Genomic DNA, 9,806 nt, shown 5'->3' with positions numbered 1-9,806 from the left:
GCTTGTGAGGTGGGTGGCCACCTGCATGGGGAGGCAGGAGGAGCAGGGTGGGGGCTCAGCTCTTTAGGCAGTGTGTCTCACTCCAGGCACCTCTTCCTTGAGGAGCAGCAAGAACTCACTGCAAATAAGATGGTGGGTCCCAGTGGCATAGCAGGGAGTGGTGCCAGAGGCCACGGGGAACTGATGTCTTTGTGGGTACTGTGAGGAGCTACAGCATTTTCTGGAGGCTCAGAGGGTCTCCAAGGGGCCACAGGTCCTGGTCTGGTGTCTGACCATGGAGGGATGTCCCCTGGGTGCTGGAGCCAGGTGGCAGGGACTGAGCAGAGTGATGGGGTTTTCCTCACCTTGGTGCAGAAGCACAGCACCCTTCCTGCACCCCACGGTGCCCACCAGCATCTGCTGGAGCTGTGAGTGTGGGGCAGAGAGGACCCCTGCTCTGAGCCCCACAGGGCTGTGAGGTGGGTGGATGGACATCTCTGATGGAGAGAGAGGCAGTGGGACTTTGCTGTTACCAGCGAGGTGGTGGCACATTGGTGCTGCTCAGGCAGTGACCCGTGTCCATCTCCCACCCCACAGCTTGGTGGTGGATCTGGGCTGGCTTTCACAGGTGAGTTTTTACAGATGTTTGTGGCTGCCTTTTAAGGGAGAAAAGTCTTTAAAAAACCAGAAGCCCGAAGCTTTTCTGGAGTTTGGCTCAGTGGCACGTGGAGAGAAGGAGTTACTCTGCCTGTCTGGTGATTAATTGCTAATTGGGCTTGTCCGGAAGGGCAAGGGAGAGGGGAACTGGAGCTTGGCTGGGAACTGGAGGGGAGCAAGCGCTGGGGACCCAGGGCTGAAATCCTCTGGCCTGAGTTTGAGGTAGTCTCATGGGCCTCACTAAACTGCTTTCATCCCAGTGGTGTAAAAGAGGATTAGCTGCTGTTGAGCTCCTTTCACGCCGAGCTTTGCTCAGCGCTTGTTTCTTTTCACCAGGTGGTCGGGCATTTGCTTTCCCTCTTGAAAAAGGAGGATTTTTGTGTGTGTGTTTTCTTTTTCCACGGGGAATGTTTCTTGGCTGCTTGCTGAGCCGTGTCTGCTCTGAGTGCTGCACTGTTCCTGGGCGCCATTCTGTCTGGTGGGAGTGGGACTGGGGACCCTTGTCCTGGCACCCCTTTCCTTGCTGCTCCCCCCACCGTGACCTCCCCACCAGGGCCAAGGGAAAGCTCAGGGAGCAATTTCATAGAATCATCACATCCCAGAATGTTGTGAGCTGGAAGGGACCCACAAGGACCATGGAGTCCAACTCCTGTCCCTGCACAGGACAAGCCCAACATTCACACCATGTCCCTGAGGGCCTTGGCCAAATGCTGCTGGAATCTTGTCAGGCTTGGTGCCATGAGCACCTCCCTGGGGAGCCTGTTCCAGTGCTCCACCACCCTCTGCCTCAAGAACCTTTTCCTCATGGCCAGCCTCACCCTCCCTGCCACATCTTCCTGCCATTCCCTCTGCTCCTGGCATTCGTTGGTGGCCAGAGAGAAGAGATCAGCGCCTGCCCCTCCTCTGCCCCTTGGGAGGAAGTTCTAGACCCCCATGAGATCTCCTCTCAGTCTCCTCTTCTCCAGGCTGAACAAACCAAGTGACTTCAGCCCTCAGGGAGCGGCTGTGTGTGGTTGGACAGTGGAGGGGAGACACAAAGGGGTTTCTCAGCCTTTTTTCCCCTGAGAAATGGGCCTGAAGCAAAGCCCCATGGAGCAGCAGAGGCTGTGAGGAGTCTGAATTCTCAGGCCAATTTTCCTCTCCATCCCCATCCCCTGGCTGGTTCCTTGTCACATCCCTTGTAATACCTCAAGATTAATTTTCAAAGCTGCCCAAGCTTTTGTCCTGTTCTTCTTTAGGGAGGTTAGTCCAGGAATTTGCTTTTCTGGTACTTCAATAATTTCCAGCTCTGGGTCAATCATGACCAACCTACAACCATGAGCTCTTGTGCCAGAGTTACTGTCCAGCTGCAAGAGCTCTGCCCCGCTGGCAAAGGTATTTCATAGAATCCCAGAAGGGTTGGGGTTGGAATTACTCCAGTCATCCCGCGGGGCTTATTTTTCCTCTCTACCACTTGAATCTGCCAGGTGCCTTCTTCATCCCCTACCTCATCTTCCTCTTCACCTGTGGGATCCCTGTCTTCTTCCTGGAGACAGCGCTGGGGCAGTACACCAGCCAGGGAGGGGTGACAGCCTGGCGCCGGATCTGTCCCCTCTTCGAAGGTGAGTGGGGTGAGGGCACAGCAAGTTGGGGGGACTGTGGGGCCCTGGGGGGGGGACAATCAGCGATGCCACTGCCCACAGCCTGGATCATTATGTACCTCCATGCATCTGCTGCCCCTTTCCAAAACCACACTGGAAAAATGGATCACCTTTCTCACCAAAAAATTCCCCTTGTTACGTTGCATCCCAGTTTCCTTCATGGCTGTGGCTCTGGCCAGTAACTTTGTGCCCAGTCAAGGTTGTCCTCTAAGAGCTGAATGATGAAAATGCTTCTGGCAGTTATGAGGAACCTAAACCATACTGCTATTTTTTATTTTTTAAGTCAATACTGTGTCAATAATTTTCCTGAGTTTGCAGATGGCTCAAAACCTTCATGGTGAAAGGTGTCAGCTGCCTTCATAAATGGTTAGCAGTCAGGTCCACTTCTAGCACTGTTGGAGCACAGTCATCCAACCTCCAGCCACTTTCTCTGAAAGTCTCAGTTGTGTCCTCCCCACGTACCAAAAACCTTTACATGTTCCTCCAGCACCTCCCAGAGAAGGTGTGTGACCTTCATACAGAAACTTCCCAAACAAAAGTGAAAGGGGATGAGCAAACAAAACAAAAAGTGAATTTTGGTAGAAGAGGTGTTATTCAGTAGGTGGACCACCATCATATGTTTCAGTCCCTGTTGGGTGGCTTTCCAACCATAATCTGCCCATCTCCTGCCCAGACTCCCTCCCATTGTCACCCTTTCACCAGGGAAGGCTGCAGTGGGGTGGTAGGAAGAGGGGGTGCCTGTGGCCTCTGCTTGGACCCCCGCTGATGTGCCACGGTGGGCTTTGGAGAGGGGATGATGGCTCTGGTGGCCACCCTGCTGGCATTCATCCAGCAGCACAGTCAAAATGCAGAGCAGCAGATGAAAATGTTGGGTGAACACCTGCCAAGGGGAGTCCTGTTCCTGTCCCCCTGGCATGTGGGTCACCTGCCTTTGGGGCTCGCTTTCTGCAGGAATTGGCTACGCCTCACAGGTCATCGTTGTACTGCTGAACTTCTACTACATCATTGTCCTGGCCTGGGCCTTGTTTTATCTCTTCAGTTCGTTCACCATTGACCTCCCTTGGGGCAGCTGCGACCACGAGTGGAACACAGGTGAGTATGGAGGCCCCTTCCAATTCTCCACTGGATCCTGGATGAGGGAAACTTGTTGCTTTCCAGGGCCAAACCTCAGGAGAGTGGTAGGACCTCTGGTCTTAGGGGTGGGGAGTGCTGGGTCACTGCAGGGCTGCTGGCACTGCTGGGGAAGAGGCTCAGTTGATTTGGGTCTTTGCTAGAGAGCACCAGTGTTGGCACTGCCCAACCACTTGCAGCACCAGGTCAGTGGTGGCCTCCCTGGTGGCTCCTGCTCTGGGCTCCAGCCATTGTGGTCACCTTCCTTCCTTCCTGGCATCTTCCAGATCAGCTGTGGACCCAAGTGCTGGTCAGGACTGTTCACCATGCCCACTGGAAGGAAAAATTGAATGCCATCATCTTAACTGTCCTAGGTTTCATGCCAACCTTACCCTGGAGGAGACTCTTTTTGTGCATCTTTGGGACTGTACAGAATTCATCTCAGGGTCAATGTCAATGAGCGTTGACACTGTGGATGGAGAGGGAGGGATTTTTCAGATCCTCTAGTACTCCAGGCACTGCCAATTAGACTCCCTCTCTTTCTGGACCTCTCCCACAGGGAACTGCATGGAGCTTCAGAAGGCAAACTCAACGTTCAACATGACCAACGAAAATGCCACCTCCCCTGTCATCGAGTTCTGGGAGTAAGTAAAGGCCAGGCCTGTACCCCCCTTTCCTCTGGGACCTCCCTGGGCAAGGAACAAACTCTGCAGCAGCACGTCCCATTAACTCATCCTTGCCAGAAGAGGACACGAGAGAGGAGGCTGGGCAGGTCAGAGGGAAGGCTCTCAGGGGCAGCAACATCAGTCAAGGGTAGCATTGCTGGGCTGGTGGGGTTTGTCTGGAGCTGTGCTGATGCCTCAGGTTTGTCCCCCAGGTAAATCTGAACCCAAAGCTTCAGGACAGGGAACATGGATCCAAGTCACCTGCGTTGCAGGAGGAAACAGCTGTGTAAGGAAGTTCACAGCTGGCAATGAAGAAGAGGGAGGAGGCAGGGAGAAGAGCAGCCCAAATGGAGAACGCAGAGGAGTGATAAGAGAGACAATGACAATAAATGAAATATCAAGGACCAGAGGAGGCCAAGCATCAGTGAGGGAAGGTCTTCCACAGTCAGCTAGCCATCACTGAGGTCACTGAGACCGAGAAGCCCAAAAGGTCTGGAGGGACAGGAATGTGGTGTTAGAGAAGGACAAAGTGAAGGCATGAAGGCATGGGCCTGTTGGCTTGGGGTCTCTGATGATCCCCAGCATCTCCTGGGAGAAGAGACCCCGTTAAGCATCCAATCCTGGCTCATAGACAGTGCAAGTAACCCCTCTGCTCCCACCATCAATTTCTCCTGTGTCTTTAGATGGATGAGGGGTCTCCCCTCGCTGCCTTCCCCAGCGTGGCTGGGTGCTGTGAGCACGTGGAGCACCCAGTACCTCCAGGGCATCCTCAGCTCAACATGGGAATGCTGGTTTTTAAACTTTTGAACTTTTTAAACTTCAAGTTTTGAATTTTTCTTTGTCTCCTCTGTGCTCCCTGAGCCTGCACGCTCCCTCTGCCTGCTGCTCACGTGTGGTTAGATGGTGACCTGCCTTAGACTGCTTTTCCTGAGGCTGGCTGCTGGAGAAGTTGATGTTCCCACCACTGCTATGACCATTCCTGTGTTCCTGGGGAATAAGCACCTGGGAATGGAAATTTCCACTGTCCATTGCTTCCGATGCAGCATCTGCTCCTGCCCTCCCTGGCTGGGGAGGTACGAGGTCACCGTTTCCTTGAGAAGCACTGGCCTGCCAGTGGGCTGGTGGCACAAAGCTTCTGAGGCTTCTTCTGGCTGCAGTGCAGTGCCCAGTTAGTTATGGTTCACTGGCACCCTTTCCCCACTGGTTACAGAGTCCACATCCTTCGAAGCATGCAAAAAAGCAACATGATGAAATCTATCTGGTGGAGCAGCGTGATTTTTCTGACCCCTTCCTGATCTTCTCAATCCACCGCAAGGCTGTGGGGCAGGAAAGGAGGTGGTTCTCCAGGAGTATGACCTTTATCTTGGGATAATGGCTGTCTTTTGCAGCAGGACAGGCATTACTTTTGGGGTCCAGTGTAGTGCATGTCTCTGCCTGTCTCAGGCTTGGAGTTTTGGGGCTGTGCCATGGTGTTTCATGCTTAGATCCATCTGTGTGGTGTAGGAGATGGAGGAGAGAAAGTCCTTACTTCTGTAAGCGATGAGGAAGGTTTGACATATGTGACATAGAAAGCTGCTACATGACCAAGGTGAGACCAGAAGCCCATAGATGAACCCAGGTCCATCTAGCCCACCATTCTATCTCCACACTGGCTGAAAGAGGGTGTCCAAGGTGGCCTCTTCAGACTGTGCAATGGGGATTCTTATGGTCTTGGTTGGGTCTTAGTCATGGCATGGGATACTATGGTGCTCTGGATCCTGAAGTGAAATACATAGCTGCTCCTAGAGACAGAAGTGTGCTATGGAGAAGGGATTGGACAGCTTTGCTTCTTGGGTGGTTTTGATGGATTCTGCATTGTCAGTGCAACTCATCATTCACTTGGAGGTTTGAAGCACGTCAGAAATGTAGGTGAACTTTGTAACGTGCATGAAAAAGCTGTGGGCAGAGCTTGTGTGTCTGCAGAGTGCTGTGTGTTCTTGCAGAGAGCTCTTACTCTAGAGGACAAGACAGATGAAGGGTGGGAGGAGGAGGACAGGAGAAGAAATCCCTTGGCCCAACAGGGCAGCACTAGAGTGAGCATAGAAGCAAGTGTCCATGTGTAATCTGCCAGGCTGGTGGTGCTTTTCAGAGGGGAGCACTGCTTGATCCCTCTGAGGCTTCCAGCTCAGACCTGGACCTTTTCATTAAGACAGATCTTCTCCCCAGAGCCATCACGTGCTGTGGAGGTGTGGTGAGAACCAGTTGGGAATGTCAGTGGCCAACACCAGTGACACTGAGATGTTCCTTTGCTTCCCCCCCAATGCAGGAGGAGAGTGCTAAAGATTTCTGATGGTATCCAGCACCTGGGCAGCCTGCGCTGGGAGCTGGCTCTGTGTCTCTTGCTGGCGTGGATCATCTGTTACTTCTGCATCTGGAAAGGGGTCAAGTCCACAGGCAAGGTGAGTCCTTGGTTCAGATCAAGCCTCTTCTCTTGGTCGCAGCTGGAGCACTTGATCTACTCACCTTTTGTATGTTCAGAGAGGTCCTAGGGATCCCCTGGCAACCACCCTCTGAATGATCTGGCAGGAACCTGTGGGACTCAACTTGCAGCAGGAGTGTGAGCCAGGTTCTGTGTTTTGGGTAGGAAAGGATGGGAACGCTGAGATGTCTTGGAACATTAACTTCCAAGATGTATATCTCCATCTGCTCCTTCCCCATCCACAGGCCCAGGAGACCCCATAGTCTTCCTATTTATGGGATGGTTGCGTGCTCCCTTCTGTCCCACCACAGTGTGAGCAAGTAGCATGTTTTTGCATTTGCTGGCAAGTGCAACTGAAAAAATCTTCAAATTCATTAGATAATAATGAAGGTAATTCTGGTGGCCTCAAAGCCCTCTCTGCCTCATCATCATGGGGATCTTCTTTTTTTCCTTGTTTTTCATCCTAACTCTTCCTACAGTTGTTCATATTCCCCAATAATAAAGGTCTCCTTTTTTTCCCCCCCCACACTAGTGACCACAGAGGTATTTCTTTGAGTGCTTCTGGGAAGGGTTGGTGTGACTGTCCAGTTCCATCTCATGCTGGACTGTCATTTGCACTGACCCCATCACTTAATTTCTGCTATTACCTCCTGACCCATTCCCAACCAGCTTTGGAGCCAACAAGAACAGATAGGAATGAAAAGGTTTGGTGTGATATCTGAATGGTGTCTTCTCTGCATGCTTTGAACAAGACATCATGTGTGATGGGGTGTAAAATTTAGCTGTGCCCGTTTCCATCAAGTTGATAGCATGGATGTTAGCAGTTTCTCCTGCTTCCAGGATGGTCTGGGATTATGAAACATGACAGGAAAATCAAGCAGCTTGCAGAGATGGTGTTTTCTGGTTTCCATGGAGTAAAATTAGAAGAAAAGAGCAACCGCTTGCTGTGGTGGCCTGGTACGAGAAAGCAGAGGCAGTCTAATAACATCAAATATGATACTGAGATACAGCAAACAGTGTGTGGGAAGTGCCAAGAAAAAATCCAATCTATTTTAGATACAAGTTCTAGGTTAAATGCGAGAGCTTTTTAGCAAAAAGGACTGGCAATGGTGAGATCTTATCTTCTTGAAAACAGAAACCTTCTTTCAGGAGAGCAACGGCGTCCACAGCTTTATCAACCCTCTGGATATTTAATAATCCAGCTAAAATGATGCCTGTGGGAATACAGTCTCACTGGGGAAGAGAGATAATCTTAGTCCTGAGGGTTTGCCTTGTGGAGGGGCAAACACCATGAGCTGATGTAGACTCATAGAATCATAGATGGTTTGGGTTGGAAGAGACCTTCAAAGGTCACCTACTCCAACCCCCCTGCAGTGAGCAGGGACATCATCACTAGAGCAGGTTCCTCAGAGTCCCATCAAGCCTGACCTTGAATATCTCCAGGGATGGGGCCTCCACTTCCTCTCTGCACAACCTGTTCCAATGATCCACCACCCTCATACTGAAGAACTTTTTCCTAATATCCAACCTAAATCTGCCCTTTTCTAGTTTAAAACCATCACCCCTCGTCCTATCGCCACATATCACTCTACTCAGAACAGCAGCAGCGGTTTGCGTCCTCTGTCACAAGGACTGCCCATTCCCAAGGAGCCCTCGCAGATGCAGGAGGTTGTCACAGATGGAACCACTTTGCCAAGGCATGTGGATCAGATTCAAATAAAACCCTGGATGTTGTTGACCAGCATGTGACAGAACGATCACACTGATCCCAGCAAGGTTCCTAATGATGCAGTTAGTGCTAACAGTGCCCGAGAAATAAAAAGATTGGGTTTGAGCCAAGCGCTGAGTAATATCTCATTGGATCCAGATGTCCCTGTTGTCAGATAGAAGTTTGGTGCTCTTAAACCAGCAAAACACACTCCAAATCCAGGCCTCTGGTCTCAGTGCAGATGTGAGTGACTGTTGAGTGAAAAGCTTAACACGCTAGTTCACGCAGGATGTGAAGCAGGGAGGACATCACCAACATGTGAACCCAAATCATGGGCCAGACAACTGCTGGTTTGTGTTCTGAGCCCCTAAAACTGAGCGTATTTAGAGACCCAGCTAACCTGGCATCCTGGAAGGATGTCTGCCAGGGTTCAGAGGCAATGGGTGGTTGTTAGGATTTTTGTTTGTAATCTTGCTTACATGGGCTGAGAAAGATTCGACTTCCATCCTGTCATTTCCCGAGGCAAGAATTTGCCTGTGGGGTAAATACAGGGGGTTGTTATACCTGCAGGACCCACGTACCACAGATTTGATTAACTGTCACTGAAAGCTCTAAATCAGAGACTCCTTGAAAATTTGAGAATGAAATGAAGGATGAGTAAGAATGAATATCAGCAGAAAGATCTGTACACAGTCTGTTATAAAAATGATTTTGAGCAGACAATAGTTAAAAATAGTTAAAATCTGATGTACATCTTTGTAAGTTTTATCAAAAAGATCAAGTTCCAATCATCATCATGATAAAATTAGCTAAATAATAACATAGAATCATAGAATCCCAGACTGGTTTGGGTTGGGAGGGACCTTAAAGCTCATCCAGTTCCAACCCCCCTGCCAGCAGCAGGGACACCTTCCACTAGACCAGGTTGCTCAAAGCCTCATCCAACCTGGCCGAGAACACTTCCAGGGAGGGGGCATCTACAGCTTCCTTGGGCAACCTGGGCCAGTGTCTCACCACCCTCACAGTGAAGAATTTCTTCCTAATATCTATGACATTCTCCTAAGGACTTAGTAGCCCAGTCCAGTCAAAGATATTTTGCATGTCACTAATGAAAAGAGATTGCCACACTAAAATTACATATAATGTTTGCTTGTGGTGTTTGCTTGTGGTGAAGGACACTGGCCCTGGGTTCCTTCAATATTCAAGATGCAGATTCAGAGGGACAAGGATGGATCTGCTCACACAGACATCTCGGGCAATGATGATCCCCAGTAAGGAGGTGTTTTTCACCAACCTCTGTGGCATTACCCAAGACTGCTGTGATGATATGCAGAGCAGGACACATGAAATGCATAGAAAACCTGGAGCTACAGGCAGAGATGGAAACCTAGTCGTGTGTTTTTTCACAGATGGGTTATCTCTCAAATCCTTCTCTTCTGCGTTACAAAACTGAATTACCAGAGTGTGTATCTTGACTTAAAGGAGGACTTGCATTGCAGTGTCAGGTGCTTTGGATGTTGCTTTATACATAGAACCACAGGCTGGTTTGGGTTGGAAGGGATTTTAAAGCTCATCCAGTTCCAACCCCC

General features: G+C 50.4%; 1 protein-coding gene across 1 annotated transcript in view; it reads left to right on the top strand.

The window, feature by feature from the left end:
* Nucleotides 1–9,806, top strand: part of LOC104524410 (sodium- and chloride-dependent GABA transporter 2) — a gene marked incomplete at its 3' end in the record, with an annotated part of 24,204 nt that overhangs the window by 479 nt on the left and 13,919 nt on the right. The window contains exons 2-5 of the mRNA XM_010167281.2: nucleotides 2,103–2,237; nucleotides 3,228–3,368; nucleotides 3,946–4,030; nucleotides 6,357–6,489. Coding sequence (XP_010165583.1) covers nucleotides 2,103–2,237; nucleotides 3,228–3,368; nucleotides 3,946–4,030; nucleotides 6,357–6,489 — 494 coding nt within the window. The remainder of the gene's footprint in view (nucleotides 1–2,102; nucleotides 2,238–3,227; nucleotides 3,369–3,945; nucleotides 4,031–6,356; nucleotides 6,490–9,806) is intronic.

The sequence above is a fragment of the Antrostomus carolinensis genome, unplaced genomic scaffold (assembly GCF_000700745.2).
Source record: "Antrostomus carolinensis isolate BGI_N321 unplaced genomic scaffold, ASM70074v2 scaffold39270, whole genome shotgun sequence".
NCBI lineage: Eukaryota > Metazoa > Chordata > Aves > Caprimulgiformes > Caprimulgidae > Antrostomus > Antrostomus carolinensis.
This window is presented reverse-complemented; position numbering and strand designations above follow the sequence as displayed.